Source organism: Centroberyx gerrardi, chromosome 14, assembly GCF_048128805.1.
Source record: "Centroberyx gerrardi isolate f3 chromosome 14, fCenGer3.hap1.cur.20231027, whole genome shotgun sequence".
Classification (NCBI taxonomy): domain Eukaryota; kingdom Metazoa; phylum Chordata; class Actinopteri; order Beryciformes; family Berycidae; genus Centroberyx; species Centroberyx gerrardi.
Window position 1 is genome coordinate 15,310,912 of NC_136010.1, and position 24,099 is coordinate 15,335,010.

Consider the following 24,099-nt stretch of genomic DNA (forward strand, 5'->3'; position numbering starts at 1 on the left):
TGGCTGCGGGGCCGTCTCCCCCCCCCCCCCCCCCCATCCCCCCAAAGGCAAAGCCACATGCGGAGTTATATAACAAGGGAGTCATAGCTTCTGACTTAGCCAGGACGACAACACACACGCCTCAGTTTGGGAGAAATTCAAACACAACACACACACACTGCATAAATTTTGAAACTTTTTGCTTTAATGGGGTTTATGTTCTTACTGAAGGAACATTAAGCACAATGTGTGAAATTGATCCTGTATGGTTTCTGTTGCCACACAAAGAGATGCACAAACACAAAAAGATGCACATAATGCTATATATATGCATACTACACACACACAGACAGGGTGTCGGTGGACTCCAGGTTGGAGGCATGTTGCGCTGGGTTATTATTTCAGCCATGTCTTGGCTCACTGCCCTCCTTTCCAGGCTCACCCCCCCCTACCCCCCACCCCCCACCACCCCACGCTGCCTGCCCCAGAGACGGGACAGTGCCTCCAAATAGTAGATGGAATGCTCACTGCTACTTGCCAAGTATCATAAACTATTTTAGAGCCCCTTGTATCTTAACGTCAGGAATGTTTGTGAAAACGGACTTGTCCCGTTCTGTTTTTAAACGGTTGTCACTGAGTCATATTATTGCAAAGGTACTGATAGTTGCCAGTTTTTATTTTACACAAGGTTCTTTGAATCACTGTTTGCACACCTTTTTTTTTTTTTTGCCTGCAAGTTTTACTTTTCTGTTTTTCTACACGCAAGTTTGCTTTCCCCTGACACTTAAATCTCCCCATTATGTTCCAGAGGTCAAAGTCTCCCTTTCACTTTGTCATGTTTTCACTTTCATTGTCTGAGGCTGCCTGTATGTAAACATATTGCGTAAGGCCAACGTACCAGAACGACTTAGAATGACAGTAGCAGTGAGTCTATGGATTAGTGTCTGGTCTTTCACTGATGGTTCTTTAAGTGAATCACATGTCTTGCCAAATGTGGGATGAAATGCCTTTTCAATTTTCAATAATGAATGATTTCCTTGTTTTCTTTGAAACACATTCATACTTTAAAGGCCTGACTCCGCATATGCTTGGATTAAGTATCAATTCGTTTTTTCTTCTCTACAGTAGCTGTTTTTTCCTACCATGTCTATAAGCATGTTAAGCATGCATAGGGTTTGTCTTTAAACAGAACGTTGTCACTGTTCCTGATTTAAAAAAAACGAAACAAAAAAAAATTGGAATAATCTCTGTCTGGCTCCAATAGAAACTTTGTGAGAGTGTTCCCTTTTTATCATGACATTATGTGTTTTTATAAAGCTCTTGCGTAACAAATCTGGCCTGCTTACCCAGCTGCCTCAGTGGAAATAAGATGATTTGTTTCATTTCATGTATCGGCTGATGTAAAGATGTTGTGAGATAGCGCAGAGTCGCACTGTCCCATCTAGAGCAGCCTTGGATGCTTATTAATCCTTGGGACTGTAACTTTTTGCCATTCTGCTCCCAGACTTGTCTATTAAATGTCATGTTGTACACAAAGGCCTATTTTTAAGGGTTTCATATTATTTTACTCTGCTGTACTGTACATTTATTTTACTGTACAATGTCTCCCTCATGGTATACAGTGCTTTATTTTTTATTTACATGCACGTGTAGTTTCTTTATGTAAGCTGTGATAATGAATGTGTCTGTATATATATATTTTTTTGGTTTACCTCCACATCGTCCCTGATGTAACCATGAATATACTTAGTCAGGAATCAGTTCAGAGGAACTTGTAAGATATATAGGATATTATTTTATTTTTGTTATTTTTATTTAATTTATTTTAAACTAAGAAATGTATTCCTTTTTATGAAAATAAAGCTATGAAACAATAGTTGCTTTGTTTCAGCAGTGCACTGTTTAACTTGGCTCGCCCCAGGTAGATTCCCCACACTGACCCACAGATTGTGTCAACACTTGTGTGTAACGTTTGGGTTTTTGTTGGAGGTTTTTATTATTTACTTAAGCTTTTGGTAGTTCTGTTCCCAGTGTGATTGAGTGTGTCAGCTGATGTTAAACATGCTTTACAATGCCCACAGTCCTTCTACTCTTTATACCAGAGACATGCCCAAATAAGCCGTCCCATCTGGGTGAGATGTCAGTGTTGTTTCCACCTGCTGGGGGCCGTTGGATTGATGGCGGGAGAGACACCCAAAAACATTTACCACAAGTGTCAATGAGCTGTCACAGGGACCTGGGGTGGGTGGGGGTGTGGGGGTAGGGGGGTGAGGGCCGGCCTTCACAGGAGGACGTGAGTTCAAATAAATATAGTTGGCTATTTCAGGGCTGGATTCAAGTTGTATTGTGATTCGGAGAAGCAGCGCTTACTCAAAATAGACCTTATTGATCAAGGTTGAAAGGGGGAAAGCAGTTACATAACACTAGAGGCAGAACAAAGTCAGGGTGCAATGTAAATAAAGTTTGGCAGTGTCTGATTAGTGGGAATAGTGTTGGTAAAAGGCAGAGGATATAAGTTAAAGAGACTGTACTTCTACATAGAGGCGTGGTTCTTCTGCTGCCAAGAGGCGCTTCCACTGTTTCACTGCATGTATCTCTCAACCCGAGGGGCCGTTCACGTGTTTTACCCTGCGTGTGTTCACACATACATGTTACTGTACAGTCACAAGTCATCTTTGAGAGTTCAGAGCTGCAGTATCCTACATAAGTGATATGTAGTTGTGGTGTCATGGCTGTGAAGACAGTTAAAGGAGTGGCTGCTGAACTCCTCAGCTATCACTTAAAGTCAAACTGAAACGAAAAATGACTCTTTTGCCTTTTTAGCTCATTCTATCATACCATACAACTATTACTATTCATTTTCTCGTATTTTTATATCAAAATCTCATTACTTTCACTTCCTGGAAAGCGAAAAATCTTTAGTGGTGACTTCATCGTGTTCCAGGAAGCGTATTTAAAAATTCCAACCAATAAAACCATCACAGATTTTTGAACAATCCCGCCCCTCCACCCCTCCCATCAAATAAAACTGATTTTCTCTCCCTAGCGGATGTCCCATTGGTTTACTCTTTTGAATGTTCCCTCCCTGCGTTATGTCCCGCCCCAACATCCTGTTTCAACAGGAAATACATCACATTAAGGAAGTAAGATGCTCTCAAAATGCTCCATGGCACTGAGCTTCATCTATGTGATGAAGCAAATGTGATGATTATTATGGTTAGAATGAAAATCAAATTTTCAAAAGATGCTGGTAACCCCGTTACCAGGTCATAATTGTTTTAGCCTCATAATTTGAATATTATATTATACATCAGACACACATTCTTTCTGATTAGAAAAGCTGTGCAAGATGCAGAGGAAGAGGAACCGGGGCAGGGAAACTAATATTTAAGGGATAAATGAATTGTTAACACAAATAAATCTAAAGAAAAAGATGTTTATTTTTAATCTATTATGATATGATGCAATGTGCATCTCAAAGGGGAAAAATGTGAGACAAAAATACTTTGGTACACTTTGATTTTGCAAGAGCTTGTTTTCGTAACACCAGATTTTTATTGACAAAGCAGCACTGTACTGTGGTGGCTCCTGTACATGCTTTGGGATAAAAATTCCACACTGATTTAGTCTTTAATTTTGCAAAGTTGTTACTCACATTATGGAATATCGAAATAATTTTTTAATTTGATAAAGAATTTTGAAAGAGCAGAGAAGGCCATTTCTTCGATGAATATTGCACACTGAAAATTTCATCCAGGCTCACAATAATCAATATTTAGAATACAAATTGCTGACAGTTTTCAGAAAAATAAGTCAGTGATAGTGTTCATACGATGCACAGTATAAAATGGTTACAAAAAGGCATATGTGATTTACAAACAATTAAAATTTTAAAATACAATTGCCTAAACTGAACATGAGAAACTAGAATCCAGTGGTAGTTTTGCATGATACAGATATTTAACAGAGCATGTCTGCTATTGAAATGAGCACAATGGAGAGAGCTTTCAGAATTTTTAGAAAAAAAGCATTTAGTTATGTTTTTACTTTTATGAGGTTAAGGTTCTCACAGATCTCACTAATCGTGAACCAGAACATTTGATGTCAAATTTCTAACGTCTATTTTTTTTTCATTGTCTTAGCAAGGAGACACGTAATCCTCTAGATATATATCAAAGTTAACGATATCAAAAAGTTAGAAGCTAAAAATATTTCCTCCTGAAATGTGTTGCAAATGTAATTGCAATATCTTGCAACAATAATAATAACAAATACTACAATAAAGGTGAAACTCAACATATAAAGTGCAAAGAGAGGTTTCAATAAATGCACTGGGACGGACTGTGGTAGTCGGAGGCAGTGTACAAATACTCTTAAAATGCCACTTCCCTTTTCTCCTTTCTTCCTCTTTCTTGCCCTAGCTGTTTTCCGCCTATCATCTTTTCCACCTTCTTTGGAGACAGATTCTCTTCTGAATGCATTTCTTACAGTATTTGGCCAGGGCCTTGTTTAGCAACTTAAAGGATGTCATGCAAGTTTAACTATATACACTGCATATTGCCACCTAATATTCAGCCTACATGTTATGGATATGTACTCTACCAAGAGATGTGAGTGGCTTGCTTCCGCCGCTAGCGGAGGTACATTCAATTGCAGCTCAAGACGAACGACAACAACAAGAGATTAGAAATTAGCTTGGGCAAGGATACTGCCGCAAGAAACGTGAGGACATCATCTTAGAAGTTTGCTACCTGTTACACATTTAGTTACACGTTTAGTTTACTGAATTTATGATACGTGAGAATTTATCTTTTTTCTATCATACCAAAAAGCAAATTCCTCATCTCTCCGGAATCAACAGAAAGGTAGTAAACATAGAACAACATGTTCTATCTCAAAATACTGCCTAAACTGAGATCAGTGCCAACTACAGCAACAACAATGGTAACAACATCAACAACGATATAGTAAAAAATAAAAAAAATATTGAGAAAAAAAAAATGACAACAATATATAACTCTCTTCATAGAAACCAAACCAGAATATTTCTAGTGCGAATATATAGGACAATGTAAACCTACCACTATCAAAGTTAGCAAATATGATAATAACACAGAAAGCACGTCAATCTTATTCCTCTCACAGAGAGCGCTCACATCATTGTTTCTACAATGGTGTGGGTGGGCTTGATCAAGCCATTGTTCCCATTTGGGTCCAGGGGCTGTGTTAGCTCGCTGCCCTTCAGGCTGTACTCTTTGGGGCGAGAGCTCGCGCCTCCCTTCGCTGGGGCTGCCACCGCTTTGATCCTCTGTGGGCGAGGAAGGAGACACAGAGAGGAGACGAGAGATTGTTGGTGATAATGTTAGAAACTGGGGCAGTAAAGGGTGTAAAATTACTGTAAACATACATCATCAAATATCACATCTACAGTTCTGCCCTACAAAGGTAAACAGCAGTCACTATTTTTTGTGTTTTTCAAAGGTCAAACACAAGTTTAGATTTCATGTAAAGGGATTTCATGAAATGGCATCTTAACTTCTTGATTTGATTAATTTCCTGTTGAAACAGGATGTTGGGGCAGGACATAACATGGGGAGGGATCATTCAAAAAGTCTAAACCAATGGAATGAGTCAGGGAGAGAAAGGCAATTTTATTTGATGGGAAGGGTGCGGAGGGGCGGGATTGTTCAAAAATTGGTTTATTGGTTAGAAATCTATAGTATATTTATGCCTACTGGTGTAGCATGAGGTCACCATGAAAGATACTCAAGAAAGTAAAAGTAATGGGAGTTCATTTCATGGGGACTTAGACCCATAGATGCTGCTAAACAATATTATCCACCAACCACCACTACCAAGAATCCTTATGTCAGGACAGGAGATAATGAAGACCACGTAATTTTTCTCAGTTTCACTCTGTCTTGGTCTTATAAGTTACTGCTCTTTAGCTTTATTGGGCAGATTTGTGTGTGTAAAATCATTCGAGCCACGCAGCTGCACATATATGCGACAGATTCTTCACTATATACACCATGTTCATGCATTCTTGGCTCAAAACAGATCTGTTTACCCCCTGCAGTGAACCACAGGAGGGTCGTGTCAGCCTACCTCGATCAGGGGTCCCTCAGACTGCAAGATCTTGATGACCATCACCATGGGGATGCAGATCATGGAGGCTAGGGCCAAAGACCAGCCCAGGCCGATGGACCAGTCGGGGTACTCATACACCTTGTTGTAGGTCAAGGGCTTGTACTTCACCAGGGAGAAGACGAAGCAACCCTGGGAGGCAAACACACGCCGTTCAGTACAGGATGTCTCTTTATGAATAAGCTGCATGAATGTAAGAAAAAAAAACACTGAAATTGCTGTTGAAACTCACCATACAGAGGACAGGAGTGATGATGGTCCAGCTCCATTTCATCCACGCATTTGGTCTGTAGCCAATCATATCCTCAATTCCATCATAGAAATTATCGACTCCTACCCGACAGAAAGAGAGCAGGGAGGGTGTGAGTAATGGCATGCATTTCTGCAGCGTTGGCCAGCATGATGAATATTGCATGACGAAACGCCATCGATTTGGAAGCAGCTCCTCCTTTGTTGACTGACCCTCATATCTACCTTTGGAAATGAGCGGGTTGCGCTACCCCCATCGCTCTCTGTCTGCCCTAAACTGCAGCATAAGTTTCCATAGGGTCACATGTCATGGTATCAACAATCTCCCTGTTGTCTGTGATGAAATGGAGCCAGCTTCTATGTGATATTATTGCCTCATTCAAAAGTATGCATAATAATAGCAACTATTATAATAGTGATAAAATAATGCTTCCAAAAGTGGCATGTAGTACACAGAGCCTCGTTCTCCTCCACCAAAAAGGTCACTGTGAAGAGGTGCTACTGTTCTATGTAAAACGCCCACAACGCCTGTGCCAGAAGCCAGTTGAAGTTATTTACTATTGACATGGAAAGAACCACAAGGGCACCTTTGTTTACCGCCATAGAGATCATTTGTGTTGTTTTTAACTCTCTGGGATCATTACTTTGACTAATGACACGCTTTGCAGCGACTTGTTACAAAGCCGAGATCGTTTCACTTACCATAAACCCAGGCTACAGCGATACATTCAAAGAATGCAACCCACAAAAGGCACACACCACTGGCTGCATAGTAGTCAAAGAGTTGAAACACATACATGCCACCCTGAAAGGAGAGAAAACAGCATAAATTACGTCTCAGACATGTACAGGGAGAAAGAAAAGTCACAGAGAAGGAGGGGGAGGGAGGGGGCATAAAGTAAAGGCAGAGTGGGTGGGGGTGTCGGTGGGGAAAAAAGAGGGAGAGTGATACACAAGAATGCTGGCTCTCTGCCAACAGTGGTAGAGTTCAACAGGTGCTGAAACGTCAGTGAAGTACGGTTAATTGCTAAACGGAAAACGGCATTCCGAATTGTTCCATTCATGATGTCAAACACACAGGATGCGAGTGGCGAGTGTGGTAGAAAACCATATTTGGTCGTAACAATGCAGCAGCCAAAAAGGCAAGTGGAAAGTCTGTGGTGTTATCTCTCGTGTTGATCCGAAGGCATCAACTCTCTTTTTTTTTCTTTTCTAAACAGGATAAGCAAGAAGTAACAGTGCAGAGTTACTGTTGGTGAACTTACTTCTGTTACCATGGCAAGTCCCAGGAGATAGCTTATGGAACACATGACAGCTATAAAGATCTCTCGCCGGTAACCCTTCCTTAGGAGGGATGGATACAGATCCACAATGGAGGTGATCTGTCCTTCCACTTCAACAAACTGTAGGGACAAAAGCAACCATTAAGTTCTCAGAAGGGGGGAAAAAAAACAAAAAAGTCAATGTCTCTTTCTTTCTACATGCAGTTCTTGTTTTGCCTCTACAAACCAGTGATTAGAGAATGAGTGCTGTCTTTGTTGGGCAGTAATGAGACTTTAAACAGCGCTCCTCTCTAGAACACTGGCTCTTGCTAGCAAGACATAACAGTAACAAAACAACAGTGAGTCTCTGTCTTTCCTCTCTCTCTCTCTCTCTCTCTCTCTCTCTCTCTCTGTCTGCCTCTGTCTCTCTCTTCCTCTCTCACTTTCTCCTGTTCCACTTCACTGCCCCTTACACAGTCCATGCCATAAACTGAATAATTCAATACCAAGCTTGTTCAAGTCCCACGACTCTGATCCAGCAAAGTCTTTATGAGCACACACCAAGAACATGTGTTTTTTGTTCTTTTCTTTTTTTTCTTTGCGCAAAATCAGACAAACACGCCTCACATAGCAATGGCATGTATGTGTGAGCGATGATAACAATATTGCATTCAGCTCTACTGATCTGCATGAAATTTATGGTCAAAAAGTGGGCCCACACTCACACTCACTGGCGCTATACTCTCCCGTGGAAAGAGCCGCGCCTGCATGAGTATTTACATGTGCTCAAATTTAGAGCATCGTCCTGATCTCGCATTTGGCTGAGATGAGTAGTTGGCCATGTGCGGGACTGAGTTAGCACAAGAGTAGAATTACACTTGGAAGCAGGAAATGTGATAGCGGGAGAACCCCTCTGGTGTACACTTGTGTTTTGTCTCTTCAGACTATCTTGTCTTAATCAACGCTCTGCGCCGCTGAGCGAACCTCCAGATCAAAGATAGATGGCTAGATTCTGCCAGCTAAAATGTCGAGCGCTGATTCATTCGCTTCTCAAAACATCATTTGTGATCTTAAAGGGCAACGTTCCTACCTCGATCCTCACTCGCTGCAGTCAAGTGTGGTAGTAAAATACCTCTGTGGGAATAGGCTGGGTTTGAAATACTGTATAGACTGTTGGGCTGCTTCTCTAGTCTGTCAGTTATCTGAGATGTTGGAGGCGTTAGATGTAGATCAGAGAGGCACTAAATCTGTTTTACACATTGGGTGTGACGGGAGCGCCCTACATTACCCCTGGAGGCCCAAGGGTCTATGTAAAGCTATACCCACCAAATATTCTGTACGTAGCATAACACGCACTGACCTGACTGTCGAGGCCCAGAAGCAGCAGCATGATAAAGAAGAGGACAGCCCAGAAGGTAGGCAGCGGCATCATGGACACAGCCTTGGGGTAGGCGATGAAGGCCAAGCCGGGACCTGGAAGGAGAAAAGAGAGGGGATGGGGAGAAGGGGCAGAGGGCAGAATTAACCTATCTGTCTGATTTCAGCTTGGACGACATAAGGGGATCAAAAAAGATAGCGTAAATGCTGTGCTAGAGAGGCTCAGCAGAGGCACTGGCAATATTCTACAGGAAATATATTCACATTCATTATTCATATTGTCTACAGGAAAGATATTCTAACTTGGCCAACCGTTGAGAGATGTTGACTAAAAGCTGCCTGGTGGTTGGCCCTATGTGTTGAGTGGCTATGAGGAAAACATTCTCCAAAGAGGAAAAAAAAAAAAGCTCCTCGCAGTGTTTTGTCATTCTCTAGTACCCTGTACATGTTTACTTGCAGGACAAATATTAACAAAGCAGATGAGGTTTTTAGCAAAGCCATGAACTAACTCAAACAGGATGTAATAAGAGCATTAGACACAAAGTCAGCAATCACATAAACTAGTGACTGAATCGTACAGCTGGGCAAAATGCATGTAATTACTCAATGCACAATATGGTTTTATTTATGAATTTCGTTCCTGTATTTGCATATATGATGAAATATCATGGGAAACAAATGAATAAAGGATTTGCACACGTTAACATGCCATTTCAGTGTTGTACACTTGTCATTGTCATACAGCCATAGAGTAGCTTAACTTTACATCGTAAGATTCAAGTTCCAGTCTAAAGATAGCCAGGGGTTTAATTTTGACTGAACAGAGCGAGCATGCTGAAAGAAGACGCATCTCCTTCAAAGTCCACTTAGAGTATCAAGGAAGGCAGAAACAGAACCGATGGCGTCCACCTCAGGAGATCCACAGCTTGTTACACAACTGGGCTTACAGTGCAACGCTGTTGGTCAGAAATATCACTGGCGGAGAGCACAGCATACTTTATGACCCAACACAATTTTTATTGCGGACAAACTTGACACTGTAAAGAGTGCCACTTCTGTTGCTCTTTTGCAACAGACTGCAGAGACTACTGTGGTAGCATTAGCCGGATACTGTAAATCCTCACGGTGCCAACCTTCTTATGAATGTCCCCTCGTCAAAGCATGTAAAGCTACTGAATGACATGGTCAACTTGAACGTGGGACATGAGGACACCGGGTGCCTTTGTGTATGGTGCACCTGTAATAATGATGAAGACCCAATACAGGAGCTCTTAAACCCTGCAGTTCATTGTGCAGCGGTGGCTAAAACACACAGCACGTCTTGACCAAGGCAGTCTAATCTGTCCTCAGAAGAGGTGGAACATAGATCATACCAAAGCAACAATTCTGTTTCTTTGAGGCTTTAATTCAAGGAGTGTGCAATTGCCGATACCTCTACATTTCAGCATCATCGTTTCGGAAACTTAATGTTTCAAGTTTTTTTTCCCTTCAGTTAAAATTTGCTGTTGTTGGACTAATTCACTTCTCAGTTTCCAATTGTCTGTTTCTTGTCTTTGTTTGGCAGCAGTGCCCACCATCACTGCCACCATCACCTTGGACCCTCGTACCTGACTCTGCCACATCGGCAATGTCCACCCCTTGCTCTTGTGCCATGAAGCCCAGGACGGAAAATATTGCGAAGCCAGACACAAAACTGGTACCGCTGTTGAGGCCTCCCAGCAGCAAACAGTCCCTATGTCACACATATGTCATGGAGGTTGTTAATTAACACAGGCGGAACCGAAGTTCCCATTTTTTTTTTTTTCACGCATCCGTCTCTGACACGTGTTGCTGTCACTACTACAGCCCCACTGCCCCGTGAAACACAACTCACCTGTAGCAGTTGTATTTGTATTTGTTGTAGCTCCCCAGAGATGTCATGGCCCCCAGGCAGATGGCATAGGAGAAGAAAATCTGGGTTCCCGCATCAATCCATACCTGAGGTGATAGCGGTGAAAGCAGATGCAAAGAGGCAGAGTTCATCGTCTGTTTGAATAGCAAGTCCCCACGGAGATCTCTATTAGCAACTGATTTTCACAGTGTTCTTCAGATTAGATTAGATTAACCTTTTGCCCAATGAGATTTGGGGTTAAATTGAATTTACTATTTTGGAAATTTTATCATGAGCTCTTTATAGATTGCTGATCAAATGTACAAATGATTGTTAACACTGGGAAAACAAGATCTTGATTAAACATATTGCGACCACTAATCAAATTGAATTGCAATGCAATAACAGTCACAGCACTTTCCGCAACAGCAGGGCTTTTGCAAAGACTCGTGCCTGAACAGAAAACATCAGAAATAGCAAATTTAATTTAGGTGATGGTAGATACGGTACCCTTAGCTCTTGAGCAGGATATAATGGTGAAATTGCGGTAATCTTATTGGAAACCTCATGAATCCCATGTACTCTATAAGGCATAGTTAAAACTCATTGCTTTCAAAGCCTCAATATTTCCATGGGACGCATGGGGACTTGCCAATGGAGACATGTTTACTGTCTTTTGTCGTTATGCAGACCACTCCTGAGAATCAATCTAATTGAGTTATGTAACAAAAAAAAAGAACAAAAGAGCCTTGGGAGCCTTGCATTTAAACCTCTTTTTGCATTTAGACCACAATGATAAAGATTCTTCCACATTCTGGCTACCTGGAGACAGAGACATGTGATTGATATATTTGTAAGGGGATATTTGGGCTGATTAGGGGGCTGTGTCAGAGAAAAGAGGAAGAGGACTGGGGAAGTATTGAGTTTTAGATCCTACCTCTGGGTCCTGCAGGCGGCTCAGGTCAGGGTAAAGGTAAAATTTGATCCCTTCAGCTGCCCCAGGCAGGGTCACCCCACGCACCAGCAGCACAATCAGCATGACAAATGGGAAAGTTGCCGTGATGTACACCACCTAGACAGGACAAAACCATTATTAGCCAAAAACAAGTAAAGACTTGCATTTGACTCTCCCTGTGGTAAACCCTTTCCTCTCCAATTTGCCATTTCTAACACTTGGGCAACACTTTTTTCCACTGCAGGAGAAATACAATATTAAAATCCTGTTATGTGATTCAGTGATAGGTTGAGAAACAGTTTTACAGCTGCCTGCAAACTGTTTTTTGTTCACTCATCATGTACTGAGATGATTAATTCAGTGTTGTTAGTGATTGTTTACTACCAATTCGTCACACAATCAATACAAAAACTGCACCATCAGGTAAGAAGCAGCCGCCAACATGACAAAAAACTATAGGTGCTCTGTGAATCAGTGGACTTATGAGCATACCATGTAGTCCTGACTTGGGTTTGAGTTTGACTGATGACCTAGAGTGCATGACATCTCCTCTCTCCTCTGCAATATGGCACTAAACCAAAAAGGTAAGCAGTATCACTTTCTGAACTGATATGTGTTTAAGGATAAGGTGTTAGAGTAAAGATTTAAGGCACACTTTTTACAACAATAAACCTTGTGTTTAAATAAGGAAAATAAACCACAAATAAGTCTTTATGAAGCCGTTCACAGAGGAGAAAGCTGATCAGTTTGCTCTCAAGCCACACAGTTCTCTCATGTGGTTCCTCCGGGGTGCTGGCTAAGGCCCAGAGACTGTCCCGCTAACAGAAACAGAGAGAGGACTAAGGAGCTGCAGTCAACTGTATACAGTCGACAGTGAGTCTGGCCAAAACGTAACATCCAGTACAGTGCAGCAGCTTGCGCATCTAAATCAAACAAATTAACTTGGCCTCCAGACATTTAGGTTTTCTGCGAGCAACAGTGCTTCATCACTGGCTTGTCAGGGTAAAGCGCAGGCCAAGCAGCATCCAGGCAACACAACAAGCACAGGATGTTTCTACACCACAGAACTCACTTTCCCAGTGGACTTGACTCCCTTCCAGATGCAAAAGAAGCAGATAACCCACACTGCCAGGAGACACAGGGCCAGGTCCCACTTCAGGGACCCCAAGTCCTCGATCCCAGTGGAGATGCTCAGGACGTTGCGTCTACACAGGACAGACACCCACATAACAGGTTAATGGCAGCCTGTGGGAGCAGGCAGACTCAAAGAACAGACAGACTGAGCAACAATTTCAAAAACATTGCAGAAAGTAGGTTCTGTGATATCTAACAGGAACAATGGGTTCATTATCTAAGAGGCTAATTAAAAATAAGGTAAATAAAAATGTTAGGTAAACAGACACATGGCTGTTGCCATTCTGTGCCGTCCTGAGCTCCAGTTTTCATCAATATACTTTTTGTCTTAAAGAGAAGGTGGAAAGTGTTCTGGTTTACTTATTTGAAGCTGGAAGCTCTAAGTCTGTATCAAGCATAAACACTTCATATACTACAGATCCTGATGAATTGTCATCATCAAATGCTAACATGTAACATAAAAAGTGAATGAAAAAAGATTTGGAGTTGGTATTTTAGTTGGACACTGCTTGGATTTGGATAATAACCATTATCCACCATTTGGATAATAACCTTTCTAAATACGGATATGTACACGTGAAGTCAACCCAGTGTCAGGGAACTAAAAGTGCTTATAAAAGTAAACTGTTCCTTTTGCAGGAAATGTGCCTGTTCAAACATATTTAGGCAAGCAAGGTAAAGTGGTTTGACTGCTGTATATTTGTTTATGTCTATGTCGCTGCCCTTTTGTGGGTGCAGAGAACAAGTGGATGTGCTGGCGTGTGTACAAGCGTGTATATTACACGTGTAGTGCGCGTGTGTGTGTGTGTGACACAATGGAGCTAGCCCTGCTGTCAGTGAATACTCACTCCCAGAACTCAGTGACGGGGGAGGTAAAGTTGGTGATATTGGCTGCTAGCCAAAGGGTCTTGTTCTTGCGGACTGTGTCCTCTACACAGTTTTCTGTGTTCCAGGGCTGCTTGCATTTTGCCCAGGGGAGCTCAGGCTGAAAGCACTGAAACAGGTAGTAGAGTCCCCAGGCCAAGATCACAATGTAGTAGATGTTCAGTAGAGATACGATCACGATGGAGGCGTAGCCAATGCCTGGACACAAGAAAGACAGAGTAGATTTCACTATAAACTCACAAAAGATACCCTTGTGTTTTTATAAAATATGTCAATGAAACTGCTGGATGAGCAATAGAGCTGGATGACTGATGTGGAAAGAGGTACCAAACAACCTCAAAACAAGCTATCAGTGCGGAGCAGACACACTATGGGAAACACTGACGCACTGCCCCGGCTCTGATTCACAGTCATAAGAACTGAAGCCAGTGTATATCCACTAACACAGATAAAGAGGCTAAAGAACAACTAACTCTTTCAGTTCTTTTTTTTTTAAAAAAGGGAAACTTCCCTAGCTTGAGCCTGCTCTCTTCTGTAATAATGACCTTAGTGTTTGTATGCTATTTTTAGATGACTTTGGTCCGAACCTGGACACAGAAATCCCCTGTACTCTTCCACTGCTCATGAGTATTTTTAAACTCATCACCTCTGTCAACCTCCCCTTCTCCCCCTCCTCATTCCCACATTCCACATGCAAACAGATAGACAAGTCAGTCCTGTGACAGGGGTGTGTGTGTGTGTGCGTGTGACTGAATGAGTGTGTGTATGTGCGTGTGAGAGCTTTGTGTGTGGCGAGGGAAGTCATGCTCTCCCTGTGTGATAAAAACACTCGTGGCTGGGGACAAACAACGGCTACTCGCGACAGGCCAGTTTGCGACCACCTGACGACTTTTCTCCCTCCACCACGGACGCTCTGCCAGATGGACGGATGGCAGCCTGAGCGTTCCTTGAATAGCAGAGACCATCAGCAGCTGCTAGAGATCTGGTGCCGCCCAGTCCTTGTCTTCAGCTGCTCCCTACAGTTTCCTCTCTATTCATGTGAGGTCTGGTGTGAACATGAATAAGGGCGTCGCGGCAGCTGTTGGGGGTGCGGTGCAACTTTACATGTCTTCAGCTGTCAGTCTTACCTGCAGTGCTGAACTGGCAGCACGCTACGGTGTCTTATGGTATCAGTAAAATAACATCTTGCTGATATACTGTATATATAATATGTTTATTTTTAGGTTTATTTCGAACAATATCCTATGAGAAAAGTTGAACTAAACAAAATAGGCGGATCCACACTGCGGCTCCAAGTCAAACAAAGGCCATCATGTTTTCAAAGATGTTTGCCCCTTTATGCAGACCTGCTGCATGAGACTGTATCCATTGCTAGGCAACTTGAGTTAGGTGATTTTTTTCCCTAGTCTGTTTCCATGGCAACCAAGAACTCAGCAATCCGTTACACACCCAGATCTGCAAGCGCAAGAATGACTATATGTTTTTGTGTGCGCTTTTCAAGCATGTGTGTGCATATGTTTATCTGTGTGTGTATGTGTGTGTGTGTGTGTGTGTGGGTGTGGGTGTGTGTATGCGTATATATATGTGTATGCCCTATTTGAAGCCAGTTGTTGGTATTCAAATCTAAATATACTCATTCCATTCATCCTCCATGAGGTGCTGGTCTCTGCTAAATGTTCAGTTTGGAGGTGCTAATGCTCCTCCTCAGCTGTGCTGAGTAATGTCTTTTACACAACACAGAGCAGCCTAATGAAGTAAGAGTGGTCCAATTAAAATGGGAGGGAAACCTCAGCAGAACACAATGTCTGTACAGAGTCTGGCAACTGAATACTGGACTGGAGCAGACAGAAAATCAGGACAGGACATCCTTGCATTACTGCAGAATTTCTGTACAGACCAGCAAGGCCATCGCTCAAGGGGAGATATTCAATATTCTTGGTGGGGAAGACGGGTGCTGTGATGCAGAGCCGGTATTCCTGCTTAGTGTGTGTGAGCATGTGTACAGTGCTACAGTGTGTGTGGACTGACCAGTGAAGATGGGGCAGAGCTTGGCCCAGCAGGTGATCCCTCCCTCAGAGGTGTACTGGCCCAAAGCAACCTCCAGAAAGAACACCGGCAGGCCGCCCCCGAACAGGAAGATGAAGTAGGGGATGAGAAATGCACCTGGGTAACGGACAGAGAAAGAGAAAACCCATCAAGACAGTGTAACACTTTTTACCCCGTACACTGGCCGTATTTTGGTCTAATACTCTATGTCTGCTGCTTACCTCCACCATTTTTATAGCAAAGGTAGGGGAACCGCCAGACGTTTCCTAAACCGACGAAGCCACCAGCGACGGACAGGACAAAGTCGAGCTTACTGGCCCACTTCTCCCTCTGCGGAGGCTTGCCCTCAGCCTCGTCCTCAGGCCGCGTGCCGGGGCTCTTCCCCGGTGAAGGTTTCAGGGTGTCCTTGTGGAAATCCTTCAGACATTGGAGCTTCTCTTTTTGTGCCATGCTGTGGAGGGCAGAAAGAGGAGAGATATGTAGATGCAATAAGGAGACAGACAGACAGACAGACGTGAGCTGGATAAGACACAGATAGGAGGGAGCATTAGGGAGATAATGCTGTCTCCTGATTGTGTTACAACGTGCTGTATAACCATTGTGTGTGTGATATACAGTTCTACATTGCTAATCTTGCTAATCTGCACCACTCAGGAATGGAGGTCATTCAGACTAGAGAAACATTCGGGTAACTGATATACGCTGAAATAGCAAGCAAAAGCGTATTCAAAAATGAAACGTATACGCACAAAAAGGCCCTGTGCAGATGAAATAAAAATTGCAGCTATGAACAAGGAAATTCAAACAAGCTCACACTGTTAATACAACAAATGTTGCATTACATGTATCATTTATTATGTCCACTAGCAAAACCAGTCAGTGTGGACGTCTGGACTTTGAATGTAAGTTTCTACTGTAGTCATAACAGAGTAAAGAGGTGCAATGAGGCCCGCTGCTCAATTATTCATTGTGTTTTTCTGTCTATGCAGTGTACCTCTATTCATAAGAGCCCTGAAATCCAAAGTATATTTCACAATAGTTTTGGACCAATCACAAGGTACTCCATAAGGTAATGTGTTGTGATTAAATTTCTTGATTAAATTTAAAAACTTGTGCAGTGTGCTTGTCATTAATCAGGCACAACTCGTAATAATAAACTTCATAAAAACAAACAATACTTGGAAATTGCAAAAAAAAATTGGAAAAGCAAATTATGTTAGGGGAATGTCCACCCTAACTGAATTCAGAATTATCTTTTATTTTATTCACTCTTTGCTTGCCTCCCTCAGTTCAGTGTCTTGCTCAACGGCACTTCGGCAGGGCAGAGGCTTGAACCTTCCTCACTCACTAAGACACCCTGCCGCCCCAATTAGTGCTGGTTTTATGGCTGAATAGAATATTTTTGGTTTTATGCCTAAATTATCTTCATTTTATAAAAGTGCTGCCATTTCTAAAGCTGAAAAAAAGAGAAGAAAATCAGCCTGGGGACAACAGCTACAAAGTCCTATCTGTGGTTTTATAACAGACTAGACCTGGCTCTGTTTTCTCACTTTAAATCCTGTTTCAGGGTGGACTTTGCTTTAATGTCCTCTACTCAGCGGGAGGCTCATTGTCACCGAGGGAAAAGGAAGGGAATGTCTGAATACGATACATGCCTGCGAGACCTCGCCTGAACTTGAAGGAAAGTTATGAAATGTTATACTGAGCGACTTTCCCTTATGCTACAGTATCAGCAACGACTTGGCCCAATGTAATCCAAATTTAGAGAAGAAGATATCTCCCTGCATTCCCAAAGCCTTGGCTGTGCTCCGGAAGATACGAGAGCTTAAGTTCACAGAGTGTTTGTACTGTAAACCGCCTTTCCAAGAAAGACAGGATTTGTTATTACTGACTTAGGTATCCCATTTCCCAGTATGAGCCAAAGAGGAGCGAAGAACTCAAACCGTAATAGGGCAGGAATAACTGTGTAAGAAAGGACTTAGACATGTCGAGACCCAATGTGATTTAAGCTTCCTCTTGGCATATAATGAATGTTTCTGAATAAAACAAGACAAATAAAAAAAACCTGTGATTAATTGTAAGCTATGTAATTAATTGTAATACTAGTGGGAAAGGTTTCCTCTTCTTTTGAGGCCGGTTCAGACAGAAAAGTAGTTGGCAGAAACATGGAAACGGAGCAACATCAAAGACTTCCCTTGTACTCTTACCGGCTCCAAAATAAATTTGCATTGTGCTGCTCATTGAATCCCCATATAATTCAAGTTTTTTTGTTAAGAACAAATCGAAAGTGTAACATTTTTAACCCCTGAAGACTGATAACTCTAATATTATTTGTAACAAACAAATTAAATTCTGGCAAGCATATTCTTTTATCTATTCTGCGGAAGAAAATATTTGCACATTAATTAGGATAATAACACAATCTGAATACAGAGTAACAATCGCTGCAGCAATCAAAGTAAGCATTCAGGAACTGGCACTTCTCCCAGCAGGCACCACACAATACCAGATGAAGATTTCCCCCCCAAAAAACAACACATTTTGAAATGTTGCCATATCTAAATGAATTCTCTCACTCTTCCTAACTCAATTACAGTCCAGTGGATCTGGACTCCACTGACGGAAAACGCGTTCCTCGTTCAAAACACCATTCAAAACTTTGTGTCTTTTCGTTTAATGAATGCTTGAACAACAATCCCCCCCTCGGTACCCGGCGGACCCGCTTTCCCCTCCGTCACTCTGTGCACACTCTGTTCTATCATTTTCTAGGTTTCCCCTCACTCTGTTATGCATGACAAGTCAACTTGAACCGCTTTCCACTCTCAAACCTCATTACATAACTGGATCAGCTCTTGCCCACTCTATTTCTCTTCCACTCTCTCTCTCCCTATCCCGCTCTCCCCCTCTCTGTTGTTTGCTCAGTGTGCTTTCACCTGCTCGCTGCTGGAAGGCTGTCTGCCCGTCGGATAAGACTTAAGGCAAACAGTCCTTGGGATCAGCCATGTGACCCAGACACCCTTGACTAGAAATGCTCTATCCTTTATAAAAAAAAATAACCCATCCCAGCACATCACTACTGCTATCAGCCTGATTGAAACAACTCTTTCACTTTAAATCACTCACTGTTTATACTTAAGAATCCTGTCGATATGAATCAAACAAAAGAGTGTACAGTATTTGATGCCATCCAAACAGCACAGCCTTCCTGAATTTTATTTAAGCTTTTAACTTATGAAGAGACCCAAGACACTAAACTGCTTATGATTCAACAATTGCTAAATCCACTCAAGGAGGGAAAAACCCTAAACTATACACATGCAGACATAGAAAAATCTTAGTTTTTAATTTCAGCAAAGCAATTTAGAAAACTTACATTTCCTTCATGGCTGCGACTATGTATAGGGTGCCTCTCTCTCAGCTGTCACCATTCCTCTGTACTGAATGCCTTTATGCCAACACAGTTCACAAGAAGTGGAGCTGACAGCATGGCCCGCCCCCCGGCTAAAGACAATTAAATCCTATGTGGAGATTGGGCACAGCCTCGCAGTGACAGACAACTCAGATACTAACGTGGGGACTGTAAATTTCCACTTCCCACTCCCTGCCCACAAACATACACACAGCCAGGGACTGGGGCCGAGTGCAATGCCCTCTATGTGTCTCTCACCCCCTCTCTCTCTCTCTCTCTCTCTCTCTCTCTCTCTCTCACACACACACACACACACCTCTTATTCATATTGCAGAAACAGAAGACAAGGCAGCCAGAGAGAAAGGGTGGGCTGGCCCAAACATGGAGTTGTGTGTGTGTGTGTGGGGGGGGGGGGGGGGGGGGGCTGTCTGTCTTAAATCATGATCTGGCTCAAATGGATGAACTGCAGGCAGGAGTGAGTTAGCCGTACAGAGTTTCAGTGTTTTTTTTACTTTCACAAACTCACATAGCACTAGAATGTGAAGCATGGTTTCATAATCAGCCTCTTATGACTGTGTGTCAATTCACATCACAACTCTACTTCCAAACGTCTCCGTGGGAACTATTTTTATGTATGAATATACTGTGATAATTGCTGGCGCGCGGGCCGACCGGGAAGCGTCCGAGGGACATTTGGGATCATTGTCCTCCATTCTGACGCGACACGTGGGGAGCTGTCTGGGAAATGTAAACTCGTACAGTATCACCCTATAACAATGCCTAATAAGGCAATGTGTCTTCCCTGCTGTTCTCCGCGGTCTGTTTAGATACCTTATACTGTAAAAAGAACTCACAATGGCTGGACAAAGGCAGAGTCAATTAAAAACTGTTAAATTTGTCCACAGGATTTGCAGAGTTAAATGGGGGATGGGGCTCAGCTAGTGACAAGCTGTCTCTTAATCGCTGCTCACAGACACCTTTGACACCTCTTAACTTTACATGATGTCATCATCCATAATTATTTTGGTCAGCATCGCACTCTGTATACAATTTTGGTTATGTAATATCTGACGGAGACCATCTAAGCTTCGCTGCGAGTTGCCATGGGATTTGGGTTGTGTTGCAAACTGGCAGAGGGCAGATGCTTGCAACAGAAATCCAATTTCATACAGTGACTGTGAATCATCCGATATCATGAAGTCAAACCAAATATACATCAATAAAAGCAAGGCACGGCCCCTGTTAGAGATTGACACCTCACTGTGTTTGCTCATATCTCAGACAACTGACAGAGTCTTTCACAGCAACAGACAAAACCTGCGACAAGCCAAATGATTCCTAAAAAAAGACACGTGTTTTACTGTTACATATGGACTGGATATGGATTTAGGATCTTGTCTGCATATTCTAACTACCAATAAAACAGACATTGTTCCCCTTCTACTTCTTATTAAATTTTGTCTAAACCATTGTGATTGTTGGCTCAACTGTGTGTTTTCTTCTATAATTTCTCCTCCTTACCCAGTCCCACCCTAAAGCCCTTCGCTGGGTAACAGCACAATCTTGATTATGTAATGTTAACGATTTATGGATTTGGACTGTTTGTCTTGGCTCTGCAATCTATGCCTCTAAGAAGGGCAAATTTAAAGGAAAACCTCTGTGGAGTTAAGTGTGTTGAGTGTGGGAGGAGCATACTTTCTGTGTGTGTGTGTGTGTGTGTGTGTGTGTGTGTGTGTGTGTGTGTGACTGGTATCTTAAAAGGGAATAAACAAGAGTGCAGTCCAGGAAGTAACGGTGCAGCCCAACAGCAGTTCTTGTGATCCAGTGACTACAACAGTACAGTTGTGACACATTATTGTGGAATGAATGATTAATTTAACACAATTCTCACAGTGTGTCCAAAACAATGCACATGACCACAATGCAGGTCAGCCAACACAGTCACAGGGTTCCCCGAGAAAGAATCATCTTAATAAAATTACATAATGTTCTGTCAGTCCCGGCACACTGCTGGGCGCTTGATGTAAAAATAGATTTAATAAATGAATGAATAGACAGACAAACAAAAAAACAAACAAATAAGCAAACAGTAGAAGCTGAATTCATTTTGGCAGAGACACAGTCTCAGGGATGGAATGATTTTTAGTCTATGAATAGGTTATGGCAGACAATTTGAATGTTACTGATAAGATAAAACAAATTGATGTTCCCCAGCTTTTGCATGTCAAGTAGATTCACATTGATTCACACTATTAACTCTAAACCCTATTGAAGATTTGTGTTCTTAGATTATAGGATATTAGATTATAAATAATGAAATAAATGTTTATACTGTAGGCGAGGTGACAACAGCTGGAAGGGTGAAACCTATGATCAATCATCCTTATACATTCTGGGGACCCCCAGAGGTCTGTGAGGAGCTTCCTGGGGGTCCCCAGAATGTATAAGGCTGGCTCCAGAGGTTCCCAGTTTGGGAGAATAGCCCACCCATCACACAGATCAAGCGCACAGAGCGCCTAAAATACATTTCGCGACCTTCTGGTTTCACCTAAAGGGCAGATTTGGGGTTATTAAAGGACACGCCTCGATCAATCATAGACTGGATGGGCGGCGACAACAGAAGTAGGTTAAGTATGTGCAACTAAGCATAAGACATAACCTAGTAAACGTCTTAGGCGCTCATAACTAGTCCAGCCGACTCCCATCCTCCTCCAGGGCGCACGGTCCCCATCCTTAAACATGGACATTCATTCATCATTCATTCATTCATTCATTCATTGGGTATCGGGACAGACACGTGGGGGAGAGAGAGACAGGCTGAGAAGACAATAAATAATCCATTCCAACCATTTGCATCCACATCAGAAAAATGTCTGTCAAGCCCGACAGTGAACCGTCAGCAGCCCAAAGATGATCAAACAGGAAGACGGTTCGCAGCTTTAGCAACTATTAGAGGAGGAAATGGGGTTAAAAGGCAAAAGCTGCACTGCTATCACAACAACTGCGAGAAAAAAAACATTATTTACTTCAGTTGTTTTCAAAGTAGGCGAAAACGGAATTCATTCAATAGCCGTTTTTAGACCGGGGTGTGTTTTTAGCCTTAACATCATGCTGTAAGACGCATCATTTCGGACACAGCATCACTTCAAAGAAAGAGTGAGATAATCTTTACAAGTCTGTTATCTGTTGCCTAAATAAGAGCGAATAAATGAATCAGCATGTCACAACCTACTATCCAACCTTACAATACTGTAACAAAGGAATTGTCTGTTTGACAGCCTGTCCTGTTCAAATCACACATATGTACACGGCCAATTTAAAAGCATGTAGTCTACATATTGTTTTCTATCATTTAATATTTATTTTTTATAGTTTTCAAATAAAACAATACCCAGTAAGCCCATTTGATACGTAAAGAAGATGCCGGATTACCTGTCAGCTTAGTTTTATTGAGCTGCCTGTTGTTCCTTATTTTGTACGCTGAACGCTGAATGAAATAATTTCATCGAGATATTTTTCTGTGTGACCTTTGTTTCTATGAGCTGGTGCGCGTTTAATATCAGTTTGAGTGGAAAATCACCAGCTTCTCCATGCAACAGGAGACCTGATTCTTAAAGCGACAGGTTCCCCCCGTCCGCCCTTCACCTTATTTTCCTAACAGTTTAACGACTAGTGACTCGCACAAAACAGTAAAACCGGATTTAAGATCCGGATAGCCGGAGGAATAAGACTGAATAACCTTGAATTTATGGAAGCATTGATAATAATGATCCATAATGCTCGCGGCAAGGCTATTGAGAATATGTGTAGAGATATCACAATATTCAAAAATAGCCAACAATGTATGTACATATAGATAACATTCATTCGCAATAGCGTAGGCTATATTATGACTAGTCAAATTATATATTTTGGATATACAGTATGTTGCCAGTAGCAACGCACAGGAAGGAAATCTGAAATCTGAAATGAATGTCATACAATAGCCTGCAGCTTTGGCAATTATTTGTATATATTGCCATATATATAATCTGAAGCACGTGAGATGTATTTTTGCAGTATGGGGAACATCATAGCCAACACTTTATCATGGACAAAATTAAATGTAAACTCTGGATCCTGCAACCAAACACTATGTAGAAAAGGCGGCATTCTCATGTTTGTGAAGGCTTGTACATATTAGTTCATTGCACTGTAGTACTGTCTTAATCCGCTGCACAGCCATACCAAACAGATGGCAAGGCCACGTGTTGACTTTGTATGTCATGTATTGCAGGTAACGTGTCTTTCTGGGGCTACAGTCAGAGGAAGATGGTTCCCACTAACACATAATGAACAGTGAACCTAAAGTACACTATGTTCATGATATAGGGGTGACGGTCAATATAAATTATGTGTTATTAGAGTTATTTCATTGTGTCTCGAGCTTTATTTACTGTACAAATTGAATCTGGTTGATTACTGAAGAGTCAGCTTTAGTTAATTACCATTTTACATTTCAAAAAATGGAAAATAAAGGGATAAAACCTTGACTGGACGCTCAAACAAGGAACATTTACCCAGTAATGACTGACATGAGGCAGCAGTGAGAAGCATTCATTGTGCAATTTCATTAAAAAACAAAAAAAAACAAAAAAAACATACCCTTTTATATATCAAATTATGTGAAAGAAGGGAACTTTGTTCCATATTTTGTGCGGTTTATGCTTCTATTTGCATGCCTAGTTGCAAGCCTCAGAAGCAACATCTCAGTTCTTGTAAAGCAAAGTGTGTTTCAAAGCCACCC

The 24,099-nt window shown here is 42.0% G+C and overlaps 1 protein-coding gene across 2 annotated transcripts; it reads right to left on the reverse strand.

Annotated features, from left to right (window-relative positions):
• Nucleotides 1-3,397: 3,397 nt before the first annotated feature.
• Nucleotides 3,398-22,856, reverse strand: LOC139928305 (sodium- and chloride-dependent taurine transporter-like). 2 transcript variants are annotated; one of them, XM_071920794.2, is made up of 14 exons: nucleotides 22,746-22,856; nucleotides 16,126-16,355; nucleotides 15,887-16,021; nucleotides 13,822-14,056; nucleotides 12,912-13,044; nucleotides 11,822-11,956; nucleotides 10,888-10,991; nucleotides 10,622-10,746; nucleotides 8,998-9,110; nucleotides 7,641-7,778; nucleotides 7,078-7,180; nucleotides 6,359-6,459; nucleotides 6,088-6,258; nucleotides 3,398-5,287 (listed from the first exon to the last, which is right to left on the reverse strand). In XM_071920794.2, the coding sequence occupies exons 2-14, from the start codon at nucleotides 16,352-16,354 to the stop codon at nucleotides 5,132-5,134; spliced, it is 1,878 nt and encodes a 625-aa protein (XP_071776895.1). In that variant the 5' UTR covers nucleotide 16,355; nucleotides 22,746-22,856; the 3' UTR covers nucleotides 3,398-5,131. The 2 variants fall into 2 exon arrangements, with proteins under 2 accessions (XP_071776895.1, XP_071776894.1); XM_071920793.2 differs by lacking the exon at nucleotides 22,746-22,856 and adding an exon at nucleotides 19,278-19,387.
• Between the last annotated feature and the right edge of the window lie 1,243 nt (nucleotides 22,857-24,099).